Raw genomic sequence first — 26757 nt, 5'->3', positions numbered from 1 at the left:
TGGTGTGAGTTATCAGTACTGGAAGCAAACAATAAAACATTTTCCCTCTCACATACTCAGCCCACACAGTGGCTATGCTACTTACTGCTCTTCCCCTGGGGCAGGGGCTAACTTTATGTCACATGCAAATTCACCAATGTCAATTAAAATTAAGTATGTCTTAAATAGTACTATTTCTGTAAGTATTTCTGTTCATTACAGATCAGGAAAACTACACTCTTAAGAAGCTCTTAATGATGGTTGATTTTTTGGATTCAGTTGTGAGTGGAAGGATGCACAATATGCATACAGCAGCAGTGTTTTGATTATATGGCTGCTGAACTTTTGCAGTAGATAGGTCACACAAGAGAGCCTTGTACAGTGCTTATAACTATTACCATCAGGGACAGTCTCTGATCAGTATGAAACTGAAGAAATGTAACTGATTGTCTTTTTTCATGACATTTAAATTCTACATAATGTAACCTGATTTGTTTTTATTTTGAAATGGTTTGCTTCAAACCTTGTTGTTCACATAAGATGAACTCAGTGCTTTTGAAGATTGGTACAGAGATTGTGCATTTGCCTGGTACATAAGGATTGTGATTTTTATTGTGATGCTGCAATAAACAGTGTGTCTGTATGTCTGATAGCAGTAAATTAAAACCATTTTTCCAGTTGTACAATGTATCTGACTATTACAGGTACAAACAAAAGGTGTGGATAGGGTACAATTAAACAAGCAAATAATCCTGATAAATGTAAGTCTGGAAACCAATTGTTTCTCCAATATGACATGTTATGACAGAGTATTATGTGAACAGTGTGTAACAAAGTTCCCACAGATAGAAACTGCAGGTACACACTTGATGACAAACACATTAAACAAGTGTTCCACATGGCCACCACACATGTGCAGTCAGATGTCTCTTCATCAATGCCTGTACATGTTCAAACACACTAGGTGTGTTCCAAATGTATTGTAAACCACCTACAATGCATTGTCAACAGGACTAGTATACGCCAAAGCTTATAAATATTCTCACCCAAAAACCTTTAGTGGGTTCATCTGGGAGGCACTATGTGTGTCTAAACGGCCACATATAAGTATGCTGGTACATTATCATGAATGTGCTACATAGGAATCCTTTCACCATGATGAACATCACTCAACTATTAGTACTGTTGTTGGGTGTCTAGCTGGGTGCAGTCATTTTCATAACACAATATTTCAATTTTCTATCTTTTTTAGGTGATATCTGTAGAATGAGCATCTTTTGTTACATTTTTATCACCCCCCAACCTCTTCTCCAATGCTGGTCACATGCCACAGCAGGAGGTGTAATTGGGGGGGGGGAGATAGCATGTCGGATGCTGGACAGGAACTCTGGTACTTCAGTGCCCCTGTGGCCTGCATTGGGCCCCAAAGTCACTCTCAGCCAATGCTGTTATTTACTTGACTGTGTTGCTGGGTCACAAGCTTTGTTGAGAGTGACCTTAGTGCCTCTGTTGATCATCCACTCATACTTCAATAGTCTCCTTCAGAATACAGTCCAAGATGATGAGGTCTGTCTTAGCACTTCTGTTTCTTCCTACTTCATCTGCAGGTGCAGAATGCAGTGTTCTGCAACAACAGAGTTTGTCAGTTGCTTAAGTTTGGCATGTCTTCTGTGTTCCTTGCATCTTTCTTCAATTGTCCGCACAGTCTCCCCAATATACGCCTTACCATATTTACACAGAATATGGTAAACATTTGGTTTATGGTGCTACGAGTCATCTTGCACCATGTCTAATAGGGCTTGTGTTTCTGGAGATGGATGGAAAATGCATATAATGTTACATCAACCTATGAGACTGCCAGTTTCGTTTGATATTTTGCAGGTGGCAGATAAGCCAGCATTTTCTCCTCCTCTTCATTTTCTGTCTACTGGGCTCTTACTTTCTGCCTGAAAGCACATCAGATTTGTCTCTCATCATATCCATTCTTCCTGAAATGTGCTTAAGGTGTTTAAGCTCTCCTGATATGCTTTCTTTATCAGATATTGAGATATTGTGCAGGCCCCATTTACCAGTGTATGTAGCACACCCTCATTCTGTGATGGGTGAGGGCAGCTGGCAGTGTGGAGATACAATGCAGTATGGGTGGCTTTCCTGTACACACTGTGTCCTATAGTGACGTCCATTCTGCACTTATCTAAGACATTAAAAAATGGAAGCTGCCATTCTCTTCCATGCATGTTGAATTTGATACTGGGATGCAAAGAGTTCAGATGTTGGAGGAATTCCAGAAGTCTTTCCCTCCCATGTGACCACAGCACAAAAGTGTCATCAACAAATCTGAAAAAGCATGTAGACTTTAGTGCAGCTGCTTCCAGAGCTTTCTCTTTGAAGTATGCCACAATTAGTAGTGACTGAAGGCACTGTATGGTGACACCATCAGTTTGTTCATAATAGTCATCATTGAAGGGAAAAAATGTTGAAGTGAGGACAAATTCAATGAGATTAGTCATTGTTGGAATGAATTTCTTCCTGATTAACTTGAGGGAATCAGCAAGTGGCACCCTGGTGAAAAGAGATACCACATCAAAGGTCAGTATAAGGTCCTGGTCATGCAGGCATAGTCCCTGCACGAGTTGAATGAAATGTACACAGATCCTGATGTTGTGCTGACATTTACTGACTTAAGGGTTTAATATTGCCATTAGATGTTTGGCCAGTGGGTATATTTGTATGCCTATGTTGCTTACAGTAGGACATAACAACCCATTTGTGAACCTTTGGCAAGCCATAGAGCATCAGTGGTGCAGTAGCTCGTGGTCAAAGCTTCTTGATGATTTCCTTCAGCAGAGGCTGGTGCAGATGCTCAATAATCTTTTTCTTCACTTTGTTGATTTGTTCTCTCTTCAATTTTCTGTATGCTAGATCCTTATGTAGGTCATACATTTTGCAATACCACCCAGACAGTGGTAGTAGTACAGAGGCATTTCCTTTGTTTGCTTGTTGAATGACTATTTCAGGATTACTCCTTAGTTCTCAAATGACAGCTCTTTCTTCTTTCGTGATGTTCATGTTCAGTAGGATGGCTTTAATGAGTGAGTATGTTTCTCAACATATCTCTTCCACATCTTCACTAGGGAGAATGAAAATTACTTGTTCTGTACCACTGATGAAATCTGCAACATGTATAGCAGTCAGTGTTGGTGCAAAGTTGAGTACCTTTTCCAGAACTAATTTTGCCACATGACCGGTCTATTTCCTCATGAGGCTGATTCAGTTACAAAACTGCACATGGCTAGACACACAACAACAATATAAACAGTTGATTTTCTGGAGAAGCCTACAATCACTCATCAGATTCCTCTACTGAGAGGAAATGCATTAGAGATTTAAGAAGTTGGATAAACTTTGTTACAGGAAAGAGTGCCTACTCAGTTCTCTTGCCTTCCTGATAAGGTTACATGACCACAGCATAAAAGCAGCATTCACAAAGATCGCTCATCATATAAAAACCTCAGCTGCTCACCGGACCGTAAGAAGAGCTAGCCTGGCACTTGTAAGGCAGAAGATCTGGTACACACATTGGTAACTAGATACACCATCTAAGGAATTGCTCACACTCCACTTACAGAAGGCTTGTTCATTATCATCTAATTCTTGGGAGTTTTCAAGAAGAATGGGTTGGGGGAGAGACAAATCTGATGCACTTTCAGGCTGAAAGTATGAACCTAGCAGACATAAAACAAAGAGGAGGAGAAGATAATGGCTTATCTGCCATATGTCACCAAGTATTGAACAAAATTGGCAGAATCTTGGCTTTAGGTAACATTAAATGCATTTTCTATCTGCATCTAAAAACATGAGCCCTATTAGATACAGTGAAAATTGACTTGTGGCTCCATAAAGCAGGTGTTTACCATATTCTACATAAATGCGGTAAGGCATGTATCAGGAAGACTGTGTGGACAACTGGAGAAAGTTACAAGGAACATAGAAGACACACTGAACTTAAGCAACCAAAAAAATGTGTGTGCAGAACACCACGTTGCTACAGGGGTCTCCAGGAAGTATAAAGAAACAGAAGTGCTAAGACTGACCTCATCATAGTGAAACTATTTTCTGAAGGAGGCTACTGAAATATGAGTGGCTGATCAACAGAGACACTGGGTTCACTCTCAGCAAAGCTTAGGACCCAGCACTCAGCCAAACAGAATAACAGTGTCAACAAATGAGAGTGACTTCTGTTCCTGACACAGGCCACGGGACTACTGAGGGACTAGAGTCCACACCCAGCATCCATTGAATCCATTGACACTGTCCCCCCCCCCCCCCCCCCCCACACACACACACACATACAACCACAACTCCACATGCCGTGGCATGTGCCTGGTGATGGAGGAAGGGGTGAGGGACAATAAAAGCAGACAGCATTTAGCAAAAGATGCTCATTATGTAGGTATACTGTTGAAATATGTTACAAAAATGACTGCACCTGGCTAGACTGCTGACAACAGTACAAACAGTTGATTTGCCATGGAATCTTAAGGTCACACATAATCCAAATAGTTGATTAACTTGTATTGGAAGAAATGAAGGTACACACATCCAGAAAATCAGCCAGGTAGGAAATGTGATGCTATCAGCAAATCACCCATGTTCCCTGCCCAAATGTTAATGGAAAATATTTGCTGATGTTTCATCTCAGTAGCTGCCATGTGAGTTTTCATAAGCACATATATGTGTGTGTTGTGGTGTGGATGTTCATAATACCATCTCATGTAATATATGATTTATCTGTAAATAAAATGTGCACAAAGAACTGTGGATCATTCCCATACTGTGTAAAGATTCGTTGGTTGAAGGCAACAGGCACAGCCAAGGCATGCACACTCTGTACATGGTATGTGTTCAACTGCTGCATGACGGCATGCAAACTCTGCCATATTTTGGAGGGGAAACATGCTATGCTGCGGCAATCCTGACCATTGTGGCTGGCATTGTGTCCATTTTCTGTAATACACATACTCCTCCATTTGTGGTGTTTACACTGTTCTTAATCTACCAGCATGTTGCAGGTTGGGTTTAAATAAAATCATCTTGTACAAGTGCTAACGATACGAAGTGAACACTCTGTTCTCTGGCTGCTCTAACTGAAGATATGTTTCAAGATAAAATCATGCTGCCTCCCATGCATTGGCATCAGCATGCACATATGTGAAGTGGATGTCTGCTAATTCTTCATTTGAAAACATATTTCAAGCTATGACAACCACTTCAATTTCTACATGTGCACACTGCATTTGCTGTTGGCTGCGGTAACTGGTACTTGGAATATAAGGCTGCATATATGCTGCAGCATCACTGGTTGCATATTACTTCCATGATGCAAAACTTGACCTACAGGAGGTTTGTTTGAGTTCACTCTTCACCTCACACCGATGAAAATATCATACTCAAATAACCAACTGTGATGTGCCAGCAATGAAGCTGCAGCATAAATGTAGCCTTAGATATCAATAGTTTTGTAACACTTGCATGCTGCACTTGTGAGTACACTGTCTTGGAGAAACTATTGGTTTCTGGGAATATGTTTATTAGGAATATTTGCTAGTTTATTTGTACTCTTCTCACCACTTTCATTTGTACCTGTAGTAGTCACACACCTTCTATAGCAGGATTTCTGGGTTTTAGAAAACTATACACGTTTGCATGAGCATTTGAAAAACTAACAAACTGCCTTCGTATTTATTGCTTCTGTTGTTGTTGCAGTCTTTAGTCCAGAGACTGGTTTGATGCAGCTCTCCATGCTACTCTATTCTGTGCAATCTTCTTCATCTCTGAGTAACTACTGCAACCTACATCCTTCTGAATGCAAACTACATCCTTCTGAATCTGCTTAGTGTATTCATCTCTTGGTCTCCCTATATGATTTTTACCCCCCACACTTCCCTCCAGTGCTAAACTGGTGATCTCTTGATGCCTCAAAACGTGTCCTACCAACCAATCCTTTCTTTTAGTCAGGTTGTGCCACAAATTCCTCTTCTCCCCATTTCTGTTCAGTACCTCCTCATTAGTTACATTACCTACCCATCTAATCTTCAGCATTCTTCTGTAGCACCACATTTCGAAAGCTTGTATTCTCTTCTTGTCTAAACTATTTATCATCCATGTTTCACTTCCATACACGGCTGCACTCCATACAAATACTTTCAGAAAAGACTTCCTGACACTTAAACCTATATTTGATGTTAACAAATTTCTATTCTTCAGAAATGCTTTCCTTGCCTTGTTGCAGCTGTATAGTTTAATTAGCAGACTGAATGGGAAACCTTGATATTTAATAATAACGTGACATATTTGTACTTCTCAATGAGCAATTTCTCTGATAACATACTTTAGTTTTCTTAATTTATGTTCCAGTACTCTGTGCAGATTATGTGAAAAGCAGAACCATTCAGTAATATACTGCACAACAGAACTGAAGGATCACTTTTTTGAAACGCCGCTTAAATTTGAAATTTGTCTCAACCTTTGTCGGTAATGGTGTAAGAGCACGACACCCTCCAACATCAACTTGAGCTCGAAGGTGCTTCATACAGCAAGGTGTTGACACTTGCAAAAAAGTCCACAGCTCAGATGTTCATGTGAGTTAGTTAGTTAGTCTGTTACGTGTTCCATTGATCAATAGCATGGAAAAACCGTTATGATGTGGAACGTGTATGATTTCAATTTGTTTTTGAAACTATTACTGTGTCTGTCAGACATTTTATTTCATCTGGTAATTTATCAAAAAGTTTTATAGAAATATATTTTACCCCTTTCTGTGCCAAAGATAGGTTAAGTAAACGATAGTGTTGGTCTTTCTTTTTTCTGGTATTGTAATCATGAATGTCGCTGTTGATTTTAAACTGGTCCATGTTGTTGAGAATAAATTTCACTCCTGAGTAAATGTACTGTGAAGCAGTTGTAAGAATTCCTAATCTTTTAAACAGATACCTACAAGATGTGTGACTATGAACCCCACACATTATTCTAACTACTTTCTTTTGAGCAGTGAATACCTTTTGCCTAAGTGCTGAGTTGCCCCAGAATATTATTCCGTATGACATCAGAGAGTGGAAGTATGCAAAGTATGTTAGCTTACTAATTTCTCCATCCTCAAAATTGGCATTTATTCTGATTGCAAAAGTTGCTGAACCTAGTCACTTTAGGAGATCCAAAATATGAATTTTCCAATTAAGATTCTCATCTATATGTACACCCAAAAAGTTAGTATGCTCTACCCTGGCTACTGACTTCTTTTGATGTGTTATGTTTATTGAGGAACTATACTTTTTGCAGCAGAAAATTGGGCATACTGTGTTTTTTCAAAGTTCAGAGCAAGTCCATTCACAGAAAACCAATTAATAACTTTTCCAAAGACCTTATTTGTATTATTTTCTATCGGACTTTCTTTTACTGGATTAATAATTATGCTTGTATCATCAGCAAACAGTGTCAGTTCAGCATCTTGTTTCACATAAGAATGGAGGTCATTCACATATATCAAGAACAGGAGGGGACCCATGATCGAACCTTGTGGAACACCTAATGTAATTTCATCCCAGTTAGATGAAGTAGCAAACTCCTTTGAATCACTTGAAGCATATAAAGAGACTTTTTGCTTCCTGTTCTCTAGATATGATATAAACCACTCATATGCTGTTCCATTTATACCATAGAATTGTAATTTCTCAAACATAATGCCGTGGTTCACACAATCAAATGCTTTGGATAAGTCACAGAATATTCCTACTGGTGACATTTTACTATTTAAAGACTTTATTATGTGGGCAGTGAAATTGCGTATTGCTGTCTCAGTGGAACAGCATTTCTGAAATCCAAACTGTGATTTACTAAGTATCCCATTACTGTTGAGATGGCTAACCACTCTTGAGTACGTTACTTTCTCAAAGATTTTTGAAAATGCTGTAAGCAAGGATACTGGCCGGTAATTATTGACATCTGTGGTTTCCCCCTTTTTGTAGACAATCCTGAAAATGGCATATTTTAACCTTTCTGGATGTCTGATGTCAATGATATTATGTTGGCACCAAATTTCACCACAATTCTACTCAATGCCACTGTGGATGTGTCACATGATTGGAACATCATCACACCCCCTTTTACCCATATCCCACCCCTTCCTTTGATGCTTCTGTCACGGAGGTGAGAACAGTGATGCCCAGTGTTGAAATCACAAGGTTTCCTTTCAGATGCACCACCATAGAGAAGCAGGATGAAAAGGCCACAGGTGGTGCCTAAAGGGTGTCACTGAAACAATCACTTTCCTGGGTCATTTATTCCCACACATTTTGTAGATGAAAACAACAGTCAACAGTATGATCAACAACAGGAAGACTTTCTTAACAACTTTTGATGCTTTGACACCCTCAGGCATTTCAACCCTTCTCTAAGGATGTTTTGGGGCTGCATCCCTATCAGATATGATTGCGCCCATTTGGAGCATAGTGTGACTGCAGTTTTTGCTCTCATGAGCAGGTTGGAACCACTAGGGACTGCACAAAAACATTCAATGGAATTTGAAAATGACCCAAAGCAGCTGAGGGTGCTTATCCTTTTTCAGAGTTCCTATTTTGTGTTTTCCTATGGTGTGATATGTGTGTTAGTGACATTGACACATGCATGAATAAAATGGTAAAAGTTCCCCTAAGACCCCCAGTTTGGCAAAACCCTCAGTGGCACCCACCAACCTTTACCAAGAATTTTAAAAATGCACCTGTACAAGCAGAACCTGTGATGATATCATAGGCACCTGTAGACTGGCAACCTCTTTGACACTCTCTGATGCCAGATGGCCTACTGTCAAGTGCAAGAGCAACATTGTAGTGGCAAAGAGCAGCAGTGTAGTCCACCTGGAGGCACTTAGTACTTGTATCACAGGTTCTGTCTGTGCAGATATAGTTTTAAAATTCTCAATATTCATTGATGGGTGCCATCAAAAGTTTTGGCCAACAGGAAGGTGTTAAGAGGGACCATTTCCCATATCATTCACACAGGTGTCAATGTCATGGCTGAATGGTTCCATTATATTGTTAATAATTAAGAAGGGAAGTCACTGAGGATAATGATTAATTGAGGGACAACAAGACAATGTAGGAGAGAAATCCAATGTTGATATTCCTTCAGCTTGTGTCTTGGAAGATTTTCTAACACAATTTGAGAATTGAATCAGTACCTTCAACACTTCCCATTAACTTACAGTTGAAGAAAACTGCTGGCTTGAAAGTGAGTGTCTGTGTGTAACTTCTTGTTCCTGTTTGACAACGTGTATGCTGTGATCTCTGAGGTTTTATTGACACGATTGGTTAATGTTGCACTTCTGTGTGTTTACTTGAGTTGTAGTTTCCACTTTGTGTATAATAGTTTGACAGCCAACCCAGCTGCCTTTTCCAAGTGCTGTTAATTGTGCTGTTATATGCACTCAATGAATCTAGGCAGTAAGTATACACACCAGCATAACTCATAGCATTCAGAGGAGATGCTGAGTCAGCCATTGAAATATTGTGCATAAAATGGAAGCAATAACTGAGCAGCATACCTGGAAGTACGCGGTTGATGTATATCCTACTTGGTAAGTGGAAAATTGTTTCTATCTGTGTCTGACAGAAGGTTCATCTTTGAGACAATTTCTGGTGCAAACTAATGGTGATGTGTTCAATCTATGAACTTTATTTTCCATTTTTGTTAATTCACACTTCCATTTTTTTGTGCTATTCAAGGTAATCTGCCAATAAGTTCAATTCATCATATTTTATATTTGCAGTATTTTCAGAAAACTGCAGACCAGTTTTCTTCTTCATTAAAAGGAGAAACTGAAGTACTGCAGGCAGAGGTTAGGAGACTGCAGCATCAGTTGCAAAAGAAGACCTCGGAGGTGAGAGGAATTGTAAACGAGATGGGCAGTTGGTGGTGGGATGAATACTTGCATGCATGGTAGGTCTAAATACCAAATTGCTGGGTATTCAGTGTTTCATTTTGTGCATCAGGCTATCTTGTCCTAATCCAGATTTTACCTCCTATACAGTGGAAGGATGTTTTAAATTATTTCATATTTGACAGTTTCAGACTACAGTACAGGAAATGAAAGTCCCAAAGTATTCTAAGAAATGTAGCAAGCCGTCCTGTTAGAGCTGGTAATATGAAAGAGGTGAAAGACTATTAAGAATGTAGCATTTGTTGCCTATGTGACAGAATACAAAATAGAATGCATTTTTTAAAGATATCAAGAGAAAAAGTGAACGTCCTCTTTAACAGTACAACAGGGCTGTGACCAATACGTGTTACATGAATACTTGTGAATGACAAAACATGAAATAGTATTTGAAATAATCAAGACATCAAAAATTGGTGGAAAGCAGATAATTTTGTTGAGAATGTAACTCACTAAATACTAATAATTTTCTGTGCTAAAATAGGCACACACACACACACACACACACACACACACACACAAACACACACACACACACACACACAAACATGCACTGTGCATTTCATTAATGGTGCTACAAATAACACTGAATGCAAAGTGAGCTTGGCACTGATAAGAGAAAAAATTCAGTTTAGTTGGTATGAATTGGATTCTCTGTCCAGGGGTATGTAATATCTACGTTTAATAGATGCAGGACTATGTTTATTGTTTTGGTAATGGATGGATGGTGTGATACAGGCCAAAAAGAACAGGTTAGACAATAAAGCTACAACATGACAAACTGCAGCTACTAACAAGCTTGTGGTATGGGTGCCACAGGAGACTTCTGCTTGATGACCTGTTAAAAGTTTAAAGGAGAAATCTATATACAATGTGACTATGTCCAGAAGAAGTCTTAACTTTGCTCCCACAACTGCGTCACCACAAAAATGGACCTTGTGAGCTCCAGCAAAGAGGCTGTATTTCCTCTTACAGTGGATATAGCGGAGGAAATTCATCAGGGCTCTTGTTGTGTATTGATGAGAGGTCATCACCAAAGAGCAACATTTTGCCTATGGAGAGTGCAGCTCTCTGTAACTTACTAGTAGATGTAGACATATTAATGCTCAAAGTGTATAAAGATAATGTATCACTCCAATTTCATGGGAGAACTATATTAGTAAGATTATTGTTTTATTATGTAACTCAGTGTATCACAAGATAAGAATCAGCTAACTATGTGGTGAGAAAAATGGAAGAACTTTTGACTTGCATCTGTCTACTGACACAGATCATTAAGAGATTGACCATGTAGTTCAGTTCCACCTGGGCTGTAAGGAATGCCAAAGATCCATTAAGCAATTGTGTATCTTTGAGCTACTGTGAACTATACTGGAGCAGCTGCCTATTATTTGACAAGTACTTGGTGTCTTTGCTCAAACCTATTCTATATCTATACTCTGCAAAACAGTATGAGCTGCATGGCATAAGGTACATCTCAGTGTACCAATTACTAGGATTTTTTCCCCATTCCATTCAGGTATGGTGTGTGGTAAGAACGATTGTTTAAGTGCCTCTGTGTGTGATGTAATTATCCTAATCTTGTCCCCACAATCCTTTTGCGAGTGATACATAGAGCACTGCAGTATTTCTTATAGTCATCATTTGAAGCCGGTTCTTGAAACTTTGTAAGTAGGTTTTCTCAGGATAGTTTACATCTATCTGCAAGAGTCTGCCAGTTCAGTTTCTTCAGAATCTCTGTGACACTCTACCATGGATCAGACAGACGTATGACCATTGGTGCTGCTTTGCTCTGTATACATTCAATATCCCATGTTATTCTATTTGGTATGGGTCCCATACACTTTATCAATATTCTGGGATGGGTTGCATGAATGATTTGTCAGCTATCTATGGGATTACATTTCCCCAGTACTACATCAATAAACTAAAATCTGGCACCTGCTTTATCCCTGACTGAGCCTATGTGATCATTCTATTTCCTATCCCTGAAAAGCATTACACCCAGTTATTTGTATGAGTTGACTGATTCCAACAGCAACTTATTGATGTCATAGGATACTATAATTTTTCGTTTTGTGAAGTACACTGTTCTACATATCTGAACATTATAAGCAAATATTCACATAATATGAAAAATTATACTCATTTTATGAGTAATCTTAAATCACTTAAATTGGAAAGCAATGATTATTGATCAGTTTTGAAGCTGTTACTCATTTCACAAAAGTGCCTCAGGTGAACATGCTACATATCATCAGCAACAGGTTTGGGTTTGATATAACAGCATTCAGGGGCAATTCTACAAGTCAGTCAAGGGGGGGTGGGGGGGATGGGGGGGAGGGAGGAGAGGGAGGGGGTTTGGGGGAATGGAATATGGCTCAACAAAAGGTGAGTTGGGGTCCTCTTCTGACAAAATGGTAAAATTTGGTGTTGCTTAAAGTAGTTTCTGGTAACTGTTTTGGAGTTCAGGGTAAAAAATGTGTATTAATAAATAATAATATGCCAATTTTAAGTTAAATGATATTTATTGGTTATGTAGTAAGCTATTTTTTCCACTCTTATTCTTATGTTAAAATGTGTTTGGAGTGCATTGCAACCTATATTGCTACATTATTATATATAAAAAAAGATTGAATCTGTTGGAGTAATATATTCGCTGATTTCTGAAGTCATTTTATCCAGTTTAATACGATACTCCATGGGGAGGGCTATAGCTCCCATAGGCCCCTAGCCCGCCCCCCCCCCCCCCCCCCCCCCTTGCACTCACGCAACAAGAAAGAGGATGAACCTTTCAAAATGATAGCCTATCTGCCATATATTGTACATGTATCTGTGAAAATAGACTAAGAACTAAGAAAAAACAAGGTTGAAGTTATCTTTTCTCCTGCATCAAAAAGATAGGCACTTCTGGGAGCAGTCAAAGATGATGTAGAGCTGCACAGGGCAGGAGTTTATAAGATTTTATGTGAATTCAGTGAATCAAATTTAGAGCAAAAAAGGTGCAATGTTCAAGATAACATAATGGAACACCTGCAACATACTGCCAGCCAGGGTGGCCATGGCCGAGCGATTCTAGGCGCTACAGTCTGGAACTGTGCAATCGCTACGGTCACAGGTTTGAATCCTGCCTTAGGCATGGATGTGTGTGATGTTCTTAGGTTGGTTAGATTTAAGTAGTTCTAAGTTATAGGGGACTGATGACCTCAGAAGTTAAGTCCCATAGTGCTCAGAGCCATTTGAACGAGCAACATACTCACCTCCTCCAAGCATCAAAGTCACTATCACAAATTACTGTATTTCTTCTGGTTGTCCACTGAAATATGATGAAACAAAAATTGTGGTCCATACTTCAAACTTTTGGAACTCCATTATCAGTGAATCAATGGAAAAATGACTGAGGCTCTTATCAGTTGGGACATGGTTTCCAATTAGATACTGCTTGGTGTCCTGTCATAGAAAAACTTCATCCTCTACATAGCCCATGTCATTCAGTGATTTTATCATGCAAAGATGATTGATCAGATATCAATGGGGCAAGCTTTCACCACAGATGGTGCTCCAACAACACATGTGCAATGACATCTGGGTACACCATACATGTGTGAGTGAGGCATTAAGTAGGGGAGCTCAGGGGTCTTTCACAGGTATGCACCTGAGGATGGCCTGAAGACCCTGCACTGATATACTGTTTCAGCAAGTTACTGACATCCAGCAGTTCAACCTAAATTTCAATGAATGGCACAACTAATACCTATCCTTTCAATGTACACTTAGATTTACTGTAAAAATCTCAGTTTTGTCAATTTCCAATTTTAGCCAGATTTCTGTACCCAGTCATTTATGAACTCAACTGCTTTTTTGGAATGCTTTGGACTTTGCAGTGGAACAAGATTAAACTGGGACAGTACTCATGGATTCTTCCTTGTAAAGGGACAATTGAATGTAGTGTTCAGTTACTGTGTCATTCATGAGTGTTATAAACACTTACTTTGGTACCACAGATAGCATTTTCATGTGGCAAGAATTTCTTGAGTTTTTCTGATAAAGTCTTTTGTAAGTGTCTGTTATTAAACACATCACACAGTGCCCTTTTGGCATACAAACACGTTTCATTTAGCACATCTCAACACTATGCTTTGTTTTACTTCTTCTGTTTCACACCCATGATGAACTGTTTTATTCCTGTTATTTCAGTCATGGTGAACTATTTTATAGGTACATATCTATCCAGTGTTTGCTAAGTCTAAACTTGAACCATAGTTCCTCTATATGCTTCTGCCCAGTAGTAAATATTTTGAATTCCTTCATGAGATATGACACTGCCACCTCTTTATCTAGTTTGCTGAATATTTAAAGCTTCCTGCTCATTTTTGTTGTCCTTTGTACCAAGGTTCTCATTATGGGTGCACCTCCCCCCCCCCCCCCGTTTTTCTACCTGAGTAGGCCTCATGGTTCATTGGTCTAGTATACATAATTATTTACACTATAATTAAATATTCTCTGGAAAAATTAAAAATCTACTTCACACTCACTTTTTAATACTTCATTTCATACCCTAGAGTCCTCCTTTACTCATCAACTCCTACCCTTCCAGCATACACCATGCCTACATACATTATTCAATATATTTTACTTAAGCTATGAGTCCCACTATCCTACTAGTCATCAGAATACTTTTTAGGCTGACTTTCTGTGATGCTTTCCTCTCTGGCCTATGTCCTCTCTCCTTACGCATCCTTCTTATGCATACTTGATGTGGAATCATTCTAGTTTTACATATTTATTTCAGTTATCATCGTTCTTCTACACTTATGCATTTGTGTGATATTGAATCATCATTGTTCACATACCTATGTGTGTGTGTCTTGTAAATTGTATATAGGCAATGTAGAACCATTACAGTAAAGTGATTCTATACAACCATGTGTGCAATGTAGAACCATCACAGTAAATGAGAATAGGTGCATCCTGTCTTGATGTACACCTTCCTTTCCCCTTACAACACTTGACGGTTCTCCCCTTTTGATGTGTAATTTCATTGTTTGTCTACTTGTATTTTTTCATGTGTATGCGTAAGTGTGTTTGTGTAGCCTGATTCTTTGGCCTACTTATACGAAATAAGTTGCAGGTTATTGGAAACCACGGAAATTAGGAAGAACTTCTGTGATAGAAGTAGTTGAATATGGAAAGAGGGAAACATAGATGGATACTCAAATGAGAAGTAAGAAAGGAAAAAGTAGAAATGGTTGCAAAGAAGTGAAAGAAGATAGCCCCAAAGACAGGAAACCCTTCCCACCCCCCCTTCCCCAGGCTCCCTACTTCTCCAATACTTGAGTGAGAAGCCGGAGGAGGTATGGTGTTAATTATCTCTTACAGAAAGGACATTTTCACCTTCACCCTTGAAGTCCCTGAAGAAAATCTTAGCAACACCTATGGAATGGCAAATGGTGAATAATCAGTCACACTTGTTTGCAAGGGGTGTTTTAAAGTTGTGATGTGTGTTTAGTGTTAGTCATACTTGTACCTACACTACCCACCCCTTTCAAAATCAATACAAACCCTCCCATCTAAATTACACCTCATAAAAGGTAAAAAATCTTCAGTATTAAGTACAAAATTATGTATCCTATTATCACCATTATTTAATTATTCACACAATATTATATCTCGTATGAACTTAATATCTTATTGAGTCTATCAGAATGAATATGCTCCAAAAAGTATAAATTTTAACTTTTACTTGAACATATTACCTTCAGTATGAAACTAGTAATCTCATGAGTACTGAAATTATTTTAAAATTTATGTGATAGCTATGGTTCTCCTGTCTAGCCAGAAAGATGTGGCAAAATAAGGATTTACCAGACAGCTTTAAAAAAATTCATTGTTAGAGTCATTATAACAACATCTCATATCGATAGAACATACTCCGTTAATGATGTGGATTCCATTTAGACCTCTACACACAGGTTTTCAAGGCAAACTGGAGAAGAGATTACCTTCAAGGAATAGGTTAGGTAAAAATAAGACCTAACTATATGTGGATGGTGGGACAGACTGGCTGGCTAGGCAAAAATACGACCTAACTATACATGGAGAGCAGGAGAGACTGGCTAGCTAGGCAGATTTAGTCTATCTTACCTCAGGGGTAATATGCGCACCTATTTCCATCTCATGTTGCCACCTAGCAAGTCAAAATAAGTTGGGATAACATGGGACAAGTCATGAAGACAGGCACGGGCACCCCTGGAATAACCGAGGACGATGCTATAAAATTTCCTAGTGGGCACAACTCTCTACTCTCTAACCACTGAAGATGACTTAATCCAAATACTTAGTGGGCACAATCCTCTAACAACGAAGGACAACTCATTCCAAATACTTAGTGGGCACAATCCTCTAACAACTGAGGATGACTTAGTCACATACCAGGAGCAGTTTTGGGTGACATAATCACAGTTCCTCATTGGTATGTTTCTCTGTTAAACTGTAATTGAGGGATAATGGGATAGTGTAAGAAGTAGGGGAATAGTGCAAGAAGTTGGGGGAATTTGGTGCAGGAAAGTCTTATGACAGAAGAAAAACTGAAAACAACTAGGGATCCGGCGGTCGTTACTCCGCCCGTTAACACAGAACGTTAATGTCCCTGGGAGATAAATGTGACTCTGCCCAGATCCCATGGATCTGATATTAACTTCACTTGAGCAAGTGCAAACCAGTACTTCTCATTAAATTTTTTGTGAAAGTCTCCACACGGCAAAACAATCACCACTTTACTACGTAACACAACATCAGGTAAAGTTATTCTGTTTTCTACTCTATCCTGGATAAATTTGAATCCTTTCCACAAGTTGCCTATAACCTTACTGGTATTATTAAATTTTTAAGAAGCAATAGTCAAAAAGTTTGTGGAGGTTACTCTTGTGGCAACTCCTTGGTCTATCATTTTTTCAAATGGTTCCTCCAAGCTACATACACCTGTAATATCAAAGCTGGATGTATTCTCTTTGAAATTCCATCCTACATTATTTATTCATGAACTGACAACTTGTGTACTGACACCTGTAATCTGCAATTGGACTATAGGAATTAGCTTGTGCTGTTTCTCAACACTTTCCTTTAAAGTGTGTAATCTCTGATTTACTGCATCAAATGTAACATTATATATACTTTGAAAGGATCCTAACTTCTCACTAAATTCAGATTGTACATTATTACATTTATCTTCAATATCAAATGCTAAATTCTGTGTCAAAATCTGAAATTGATGATTCTGCTTTTGACAAAGGCCAGTAAACATTTGATTCATCTGGATAGTCAAAGAATTACTTAATTCATTCTTTACATTTAACTTCATATTCTCAACTTTATCATTTAAGGCCTCGAATTTAGAATTTAAAACCTCACTCTGTGCTTCTAGTTTTTCACTTAATAGTTACTGAATCTGCCTTCCGGTCATCCAACTTAGCATTGAACTGATTATTCACTGAATCCAACTTAAGACTTTGAGCATTTAAAACTGCCCTTTGTGCTTCTAAATTTTTACTTAAAGTAGTAATTTGGGCATTCTGAGCTTTGATTAAATTCACTAATTCAGACCAGTCCTGCATTTCCCTACTCACTTTAATAGCCATGGCTGGTTCTGAAGTTTCTCCTAGTTGCTGTTTTTTTATCCATAACTTTACACATTTTTGACCTTGTGAGCATTAAAAAAATTCTACTCTACTTATAAGGACTACAATTTTGCAGTCTATTTCAACAGTTCATTCAACTTTATACTCAAACAATGTTGTTTTAAGCTCACCCGACGTAGAGTCCTAGATGCATTGGTGAGTGGATGTGTATTCAGCACTGGTGAACAGCACTGGCACCGATGGCATTGAACATTGGTTTTGGCATTAGCAAGCAGATGTGGAGACAGCTCTGGTGAGCAGCACTGGCACCAGCGTCAGTGGATGTAAGGCTGGTTACTGCATCAGCATCAGTTGCGATGTGTGTGAGAGCTGTGTACTGTCCACACCATATCTTAGTTGAAGTATTCTCAGCGTAACTCTTCTTAGTCTAAAATGTTAAGGTCTGTTCTCCATTCCTTTGACATTATTACTTTCTTAAGTCTTTCACTGTGTTGCATTTGCAACTTTATTCCATTTGGTTTCTTGGACTTATCCAGTTACTCAAAACAGTTCTCGTATCTTGTTATGCCTGGTTGCTATGGCAACTCAAAATATCTTCTTCCCATTTCCATCTTAAAATTCCTGTTTTCTTCAAGTCCTGTCACTCAGGTTGCCACGTTCTAATGTTTTGATGACACCAGAAGCAGTGTGAAACTATATTGCATTCACAATTCACACCTCCCTCTTATGTGACTGGTCTAGCCGATCCTCTTCCTGGATAATCAGCTACATCAATCTCCCAAAAGCTTCTTCTCTGAATACTATTGCTGGTTATAGGAATTTAAAAGGCTCTACTTTTGAAATAATTGGGTGCTCGTAGAATACTTTCAGTTCAATCATGATATATTTTCACTTCAACAGGAAACCACTATACCATTTCTTGTATAAACATTTAAACTTTGTTAAGCCAACTGAGTCATCAAGCATTAGACTGTATTAATATACATTTATATCTTGGTTGGTTTAATAACCATCACAAATTATTAACATGTCTCACCTCTAGTGAGTCCCATACGTGGAGTAAGTACAAGTCTCTATTCAATCCATGCTTCATCTGTCTCTTTAACTAATTACATAGCAAGTAGCAGTGCTCATTGTAAAGATGCGTGAAAAACACTAATGCACTGTAAATATGTCTCAGTTTTTACAAATGTTGGTAACCACTTTTTTGCTTTTTCAGTAATATCATTACAGTCAAATAATAGAAAGTCAAGCTAGGAATATCAACAATGTGATGAAAAGGATGGATTGCTACTCACTGTAATCATGACACACTGAGCTGCAGACAGGCACAACAAAAATACTGTTACACATTTAGCTTCCAGCCAAAAAAAGAGTGCTGTCTGACAGAGCATGCAGTGATCAGATTTTGGCAGGACAAGGCTGCCAGGTGCTGTGTTGGGTGGCAGTGGGTGAGAGGTGACGGGTGGGGGAGATGGGTAGTAGGAAAGGAGAGTGGGAGAAAAGGGAAAAAGCCTGGTGAGTGCATTAGCTGTGGGTGGTGCACAATGAGTGTGATGGGATGTGAATTGGAAGGAGGTATAGGACAGAGGTGGCAGAAATTGTTGAGTTGAGGGTATGGGAACAGTAGGTTACTGTAGGTTGAGGCTGGGGCAATTTCAAGAGCAGAGAATGTGTTGTAACTCCCATCTACACAACTCAGAAAAATTGGTTGTGAAGGGGATATGACTTATGTAGTGCAGCAGCCATTGAAATCAACCATGTTATGTTCAGCTGCATATTGTGCCACAGGGAGGTCCAGGTGGACAACTGACTGATTGTCATACCAAAATGCAATGATTGTGCCAGAGCTGGTATATGATATGGCTGTTTTCACATATGGTTCAGCCTTTGATGGGGTAGGATAAGCCAGTGACAGGACTGGAACAGAAAGTGCTGGGTAGGTGTACTGGTTAGGTCTTGCCCCTGGGCCTTCTACAGGGAAATGATACCTGTAGCATGGGGCTGGGACTGAGTGTGGCTTAGGGATGGACTAGGATGTTGTGGAGATTGGGTGGGTAATGGAACATCACTTTAGGAGGGATGGCATGTCTCTTGGGTAGGATTTCTTTCATTTCAGGGCATGATGACAGATAATCAGTGCCCTGACAAAGGATGTGATTCAGCTCTTCCAGTCCAAGGTTGTATTGGATGACTGTGTCTGTGGAGTCATTAGTGAAACCTTGAGCATACGGGCAAAGCAGTTCTTGCCACTGCAGATATAGTGTCTCCAGGTGGCCAGGCTGCCTGAGAGGGATTTTTTGGGGTGAAAGGGATGGCAGGTATCAAAAGACATGTCTAACCACCAACATTATCAGTTTTTCTGATCTGTGTAGATGGGAGTAATCTTTACAATACATTCTCATTTCCTAAATTCTCCTGGCCTCAACATGTGGTAGCCTGCTGTTCCCACACTCTCCACACAACAATTTTTGCCACCTCTGCCCTGTACCTCCTCCCAGTTTCACATCCCATCACATTCATTATGTGTTGCTCTCTGCTAATGCACCCACTGGCCTTTTTCTCCTTCATCTGCCATTGTCATTTTCTGATAACCATTTTCCCCTCACCCACACCCTCCCCCACAGCCTCCCAACACTAGGACTGGAAGCCTTGCCCTACTGCCTTTTACTCCCTGTTCTCTCGGTCAGAAATCACTTTTCTCTCCCCCCCCCCCCCCTCCCTCCCTCTCCCATATACCCTGTTATCCCTCTCCCTTCCCTGCCCCACTCCAGCACATTACTTTTGTTCAGTGTGACAGGTGATTCTAGTCTGAGCTGCTGGCGATAGCAGTCATCTGAATGTGAGGTGTGCTTTGTTGTATGAATGTATGTTTTCTTTAAGAAGAAGGTTTTGGCCAAATGCTAAATGTCTATCAATCATTTTGTTGTGCCTGTCTGCAACTCAGCATGTCATCTTTATGGTAAGTAGCTATCTATCAGTTTCATTATATTGATAATATAGTTTAGTAAATATTAAGCTACCAATAGGAATAAACAGAAGCTATTTAATATAGCTAAGACAGCAGCTAGTTTGTCCAAAGTAGCAACTGTATTTTCAGTTTATTTTTAAATTTAGCCAGTCTAAGGACCAATATCATTTATGCAGTAAAGTGGTATGTTATCATTAACACAATATACATTTTACACTTCTATAGTTTACTTGCCCTTTGTTGATGTGTACCTCAATATGTTACACATACTTGAAGGTTTCATTTCTTGTTGGAATTTATAGAAAATTAAGATTGCATGAATGGATCTGTGTATCAAAAGGAAAATTAACATAGAGGAAACTATAAAATTATGACAGAATTTCTGACGATTTCAAACCTTCAGTAGTCAAAAGTTTTAATATTTCTGATAGATGTGTGTAAAAATTCAAAAAACTATTATTTTAACTTTTGGAACAAGTAGTTCAGTATTTGTGGATGACAATATAAACAAGGAATGGCATTCCACATGATGAAGCAGATGAGAGAAGAACTATTGAAGTTTCGTGTACTTTTAAATGTTTGTGGGTAGTACTAAAACTTCACCTCCTGAAACTAAGAGCTGGCAAGTGATACTGTCTCATAATTTTACAGTTTTCTTCAATGAATTAATAAAGTAATATCATCATCAAAGACTATAGTATAAAAGCAAATGTGTTATTTTGTGTACTGTAATTTTTATAATTATAGTTTTCACCACATAAGCTGAAAACTGCTTACAATAATTAACAATATCTTCAAAAATCTATAATTTACATGTATTTAATGTCTTATGGTTAATTGTTAAAAGGCAAGTTCTGTATATCATCTGTACAAGTGAAAAATGTAATTTCATATCTGGGACCCAGTTGCATGAATAGCTTCCATTTCTATTTATTTATTTGAAGGTTGAAGCAGATGAGACAGCACAGAGATTTGATATTTTTGTGCAATAGTCATACATCAACAGTGATTAGTGTGCAGGTCCACTACTGTGATGCAAGAGCCATAAATTGTCTCATGACACTTAGAGCCATTTCTGTCTCACATTTTCTCACAGGTGTTGCAACACATCCCAGTAGTACCATTGATTAACAGTTTTTCCCTGTGCCATGAATTCATGATAAAATAATCCTTCAGTGTCAAAGAAAACTATCAGTATGGCTTTGAAATTTGACCCACCCTAAAGAGCTTTTTTAGGTCTTGGAGAAACTTCCCTGGCCCTCTGTGATGATTGAACCATGGTCTCAACATCATAACTGTAGACCCATGTCTCATCACTAATTATGATTCTCTTAAGGAACATTTCATTCTCATTTCTGCAACCTCTTGGACAGTTAGTCTTTGATTGGCATGCACAGTTTTGTTGATATTCTTGACATGAGCATTGTTGGTAGAGGTCAAAGAGCATCCTGAATGTGGGTCATCATTAACTTCTGACTGCCCATTTTTAAACTGTATGGACCATTTGTGTGGCTTAAGCACTCAGCAACATAGGCTTCCATCATTGTTTGGTATCTCTGTAAAGGTTTTCTTGAATTTAACACAAAATTTAATGCAGACACATTGCTCTTCTAAGTCTGCCATCTCAAAATTCACAATCTGTGTGACCCTTCATTCTACTCAATACAGCACTGAACAATAACTAACAGACATAGAACAATGAAACTTTCAGCAGTTACACATTAAACACAGGCATGTGCAGAGGAGCCAACTGCATTTCACTCCAACACACCATTGCCATGAAATTAAGAATGTTCCAGAATTTTTTGAACAGACCTTGTGTTCCTTCTTTTCTGACTCACTTTGTTTGTTCCTTCTCCAAGAATATTTTTCATTTTCTACTTGCTTTGTCATTGGATGAATCCACCACTCATGGTATTTTTGCTTTCAACCTTTGTCTGTTTCCTATATGTTATCTAGTGCCTTTGAACTTTTCTATTTCCTGATGTAATTCTCTCACCAATGGGCTTATGTCTTTCTGTTCTCCTGGTAAGTCAATACCTTTTTCACAACTTTTCTTCATTATTGCTTAGATATTTTCAGATTCCTTATATAATTCCGTGACTGACCTCGGGTGAAATGTAAACTCACCTGCAGTTACTATTTTTGGCCTCAGGATCTTCCTTAGATTTTTTCTTCTCTCTCCCTCTACTTCTTAGAATGCTTTTCTGGAAGTTGTATCTCTTGGGTTCTGCACAGTCTGAATGTTGTTTTTATGTGTGTTGCTCTTTCTCTGACTACCCTCTCATTGATGTTTGGGATGGGAATCTCTGTTAAGTATTTGAAATCTTGTGTTCCTTTGGCATCACTATGCATTATATTAATTGTCAACATTGAGTCTTTTGTATAGGTTCTTTTACTTTTGTTATTTTGTTAGCATGAAAGAACATCATGTGCACTCATACACAAATCAGAGTTAAATTAATTTGAGATTTATTTAACAGGTAGGTTCTCTGCAACTAGCTCTAAACAAAGAGAAGAACAGTGTGCAGCACTCAAAGAAAGCATATGGATTTGCAAATGAAACTTTAAAATGTTATCTTGTGCAAACTGAATCTCTGTATAAAATGAAAGACATACTACAAGAAAAGAGTAAAAACCTAGTAAGCCAGGTCAGTATTATTTTACTTCTGGTGTTTCGTATTTCAGTCATGTGGCCTGTAGGGAGAGGGTTACAGGTAAGTCCTAGTTGTAAGAATAAAAGACTTGCATGTTTCAAGTAGAACCACTTCTCAACATCCCATGTTATGTACTAGCTCACGTGCAGGTACTTGACAGTGGAATAACAACAATAACTTATACATATTGCTTGAGGGACTCCCATGTACCCCATTATTGAAGAACAGTACATGCTCTATAGAGTGATGTGAGCAGTTCTGATTTTTTACAAGTACTGAACCTTTGGACTCCTCTAATGCATCAGTGCTAATGCACACAAAATTGTGAGCTTTTCACAAAATTGTGAGCTTTTCCACAAAATACATGCTTCTCCTTATATTTACTAATCATCCATCAATAGTTAATGTCTCACTAACCTCCCATTATCGATACCTCCCTTAAACAAACAGACTTTCCTGATACTCTCCCATCTTAGCCTGTTGTTCTTCTCCACACAACCCTCCTGTATTTTCCTCTTCCACTCTTTTAATTCCCGCTTCTCCCCCCTTCATCCCCCCTCCTCTCTGGCACCAGAATGTCAAGAAGCTAACTCGAATGGTGGAATTTTCACTTGAAAATCTCTCACATTGAGCTGATCTGCAGATGGGACAGCTAGCATCTTGCCATATCTGTAGTCAGCAATGGCCCATGGTATAATGTTTTGGGACAATGCAGGTAATGTAAAAAAAATAATAATAATAACAATATTTTAAAGAAGCAGGCAGTGGAAAGATTATGTAAACATAATAAGTGGACATCTTGCAGAAGTGCCTTCATGGACTTCAGGAATTTTATACCTTCTTGCCAATATATTTTTTCCATAATGAGTGTGTTGTTTATTCAGTCATTATTGTGAGATACAAAACATTGAAGATCTTTCTTGTCATGGTCACCTGTAGTCAGCCACATATACATCTACACTTGACAAACCTGTTTGAAGTGCACAATAAGCATACTTTTCATTGTAACAGTTGTTATGGATTCTTGTATGGTGCATTGGGAGAGAGGTTGCTTAAACACATATGTGAATACTGTAAGTAGTCAAATCTTTTCCTTGTGATCCCTGTGGGAGTGATAGGTAAAGGAGTCGGGGGATATAATATATTTATCTAGATTCGTCCCTTAAAGTTGGTTCTTGAAACTCTGTAAGTAGGATTTCTTGGAATACTTTGTGTCTACCTTCAGGCAACTACCAGTTCAATTTTTTAGGAATCTCCATGATGCTCTCACATGGATCAAACAAATATGTGACAATTCTTGTTGCCCTTCCTTGTATATATTCAATATCCCCTGTTCTGATGATGGCTACCTACAAATTGTGGCTCAAAGGTATCACTATGAGAATGCAACAGAACTGTGTACTGCCTTTTCAAAGACAACTAGGAGGGCTGAGACTGTATGAAAATGACTTCCTATATCAATTTTGCCTCTAGGGATCCATTACAAACTACAGTACAAACCGTGCAGCTCTATAGCATATGATGATCTTTCACAAGGGTACACCTGGAATGCAAACTGGATCAGAGGCATCAGGTTCTCTCCACCAATGAGTGTAGGTGAGCAGGAACCAAAGCACATATCAGGCATGCAGTCCCATAGGTTCAGCAGGGAGGAGGGCACTCATGTTTTGGGCCAGAAACGTATACAGATATTGGATGCCTCTCACTGATATCAAGGGTAACTTGAGTGCTGTGCAGTATCAACAAAGCATTTTCCAATGGAATTCCCAGCCATATAGTCAACATTTTTGCAATAGGTTAATCTATAAAGACAATAATGCACAAAACCAGTATGTCCACGTAGTGAACAACTTCCTTCATCTGGCAAAATTCAAACATATGGAATGGTTTATGGTATCTTTTAGCATGAATCCAATTTAAAATAGTTGGGACCAGTTGAAACTCATAGTATTCCACCACAGGAACCCTCCTCACACCGTATGTGAGCTCAGGAGGCTGCTGTCGAAGATTGAGACAGGTTTCAATAGTAACTCCTCAACCACCTTGTGGACTGCATATCAAGGAGGATATAATCAAGTTATAATGCACATGGTGAAGTTGCATGGGATTTAATGTTACCCATCAGTAGATTTTGATTTCACAGGTGTGCACATGCAGACTGACTGCATTTACTTTGATTATTGTTTTGCTCTTATTTCATGGCAAAGTTATTTATTTATGTGGAAAGTTCTGGCAGAATTTAAATACTTCAGGAGTAAAGGAAACCATTCATTAATTAAAACTTCTAGGCTGAATTGCCGTGGTGCATATATAAAACTTCTTCAACTTCCTGACGTTTTGTTGCCTACTGTGGGCAACATCTTCTGAGGTGAGTCAGCGATTAGCCGCTAGGTGCTGGAGGTCTTGCTTATATAGAGTGCTTAGATGGCGCCACCACTCATCATGTGCTTTCAGCTTTAAAACTCTCTCTGGCTAGTGCCATCTCTCACGATTATAGGTAATCGATTGTCACTTCGTTGGTGCATAGTCGACTGCCATATCTTGTCTAGTTTTAATCCTTCTTCTTTTTTATTAAAATTATTTTCATGCTTGTAGATCTCTATAGCTTCTGTTATACATATTGAGTCTCACATGATCAGCCAATGTGGATAAACTTGCAATGAAAGAGGAAATATGACTGACTTCTCAAGATCTGAAAATTTCCAAGATGGTAGATGTATCCACTCTACCAAGACTTGCAGTGCAAGTACCCCCATTCTGCACACACACAATCCCATGCTATGGTTTGCTCTCAAGGCAAGCTTTCTTTGCACTGTAGTGACCCCAGACTCCACAAAATTCTGTCTAGTAGTCAGCCAGATAGACCATTGTTACACTATGGAATATTAGGATATAATAACCACATCTGCTGTGACAATGTCATATCAAGGCAGAGTTGATACATGGGGTGTCAGCCTCACAGAAAGAACATGTGAGGTAAGTAGTTACATAGGAAGACATAGAGGACAGAAAACCATCTCTGTATTTCCAACATCTGTCCAGCAAGGTCCACATGAGCACAGTGCCAGACACACTGCCATGTTCACAATGGAGCAGCTGACTGCCAGCTCAGGTGAAGACCATAGTAGTATCCCAGGCAGAGATGCCACTAGATGCTTCAGCAGACCTGACACATGGAATAAAGGATGTGATTGTGCCATCCCCATGCATTATAGCAGTGTCAGTGTGCAACACTGCATCAACAGCTAGTGTGACACATGAGGAATATCACTGGCTTGTGAACAAGGTTGATTCCCTGAGCAAACGAATCAGTGAGCTACTCTCTTGTCAGAAACTTTCATAGAAAGTCAAGAAATTGTTCACCCATGAACTTCTGAGTGGCAAGTGGCTCAGCACAGCTGTTGTCTGATATTTTTTGGCATCATCATAAATTCAGAAACTGGACATGCAAATGCACTTTGCCGTGTCCTTTCCCAAAGAGAAACAGCAGTTGGATGTAGATATACTTATGGCATGCAGGAC

General features: G+C 38.9%; 1 protein-coding gene across 3 annotated transcripts in view; it reads left to right on the top strand.

Annotated features, from left to right (window-relative positions):
• Positions 1–26757, top strand: part of LOC126480911 (centromere-associated protein E-like) — a 588622-nt gene that overhangs the window by 489469 nt on the left and 72396 nt on the right. Inside the window, exons 19-20 of one of the 3 annotated variants that reach the window (XM_050104317.1) lie at positions 9803–9913; positions 23062–23229. In XM_050104317.1, the coding sequence (XP_049960274.1) occupies positions 9803–9913; positions 23062–23229 (279 nt within the window). Of the gene's footprint in view, positions 1–9802; positions 9977–23061; positions 23230–26757 lie in introns of those variants that run through there. The other 2 variants (XM_050104318.1, XM_050104316.1) reach the window with 2 other exon arrangements.

This window comes from Schistocerca serialis, chromosome 5 (genome assembly GCF_023864345.2).
Source record: "Schistocerca serialis cubense isolate TAMUIC-IGC-003099 chromosome 5, iqSchSeri2.2, whole genome shotgun sequence".
Lineage (NCBI taxonomy): Eukaryota > Metazoa > Arthropoda > Insecta > Orthoptera > Acrididae > Schistocerca > Schistocerca serialis.
This window is presented reverse-complemented; position numbering and strand designations above follow the sequence as displayed.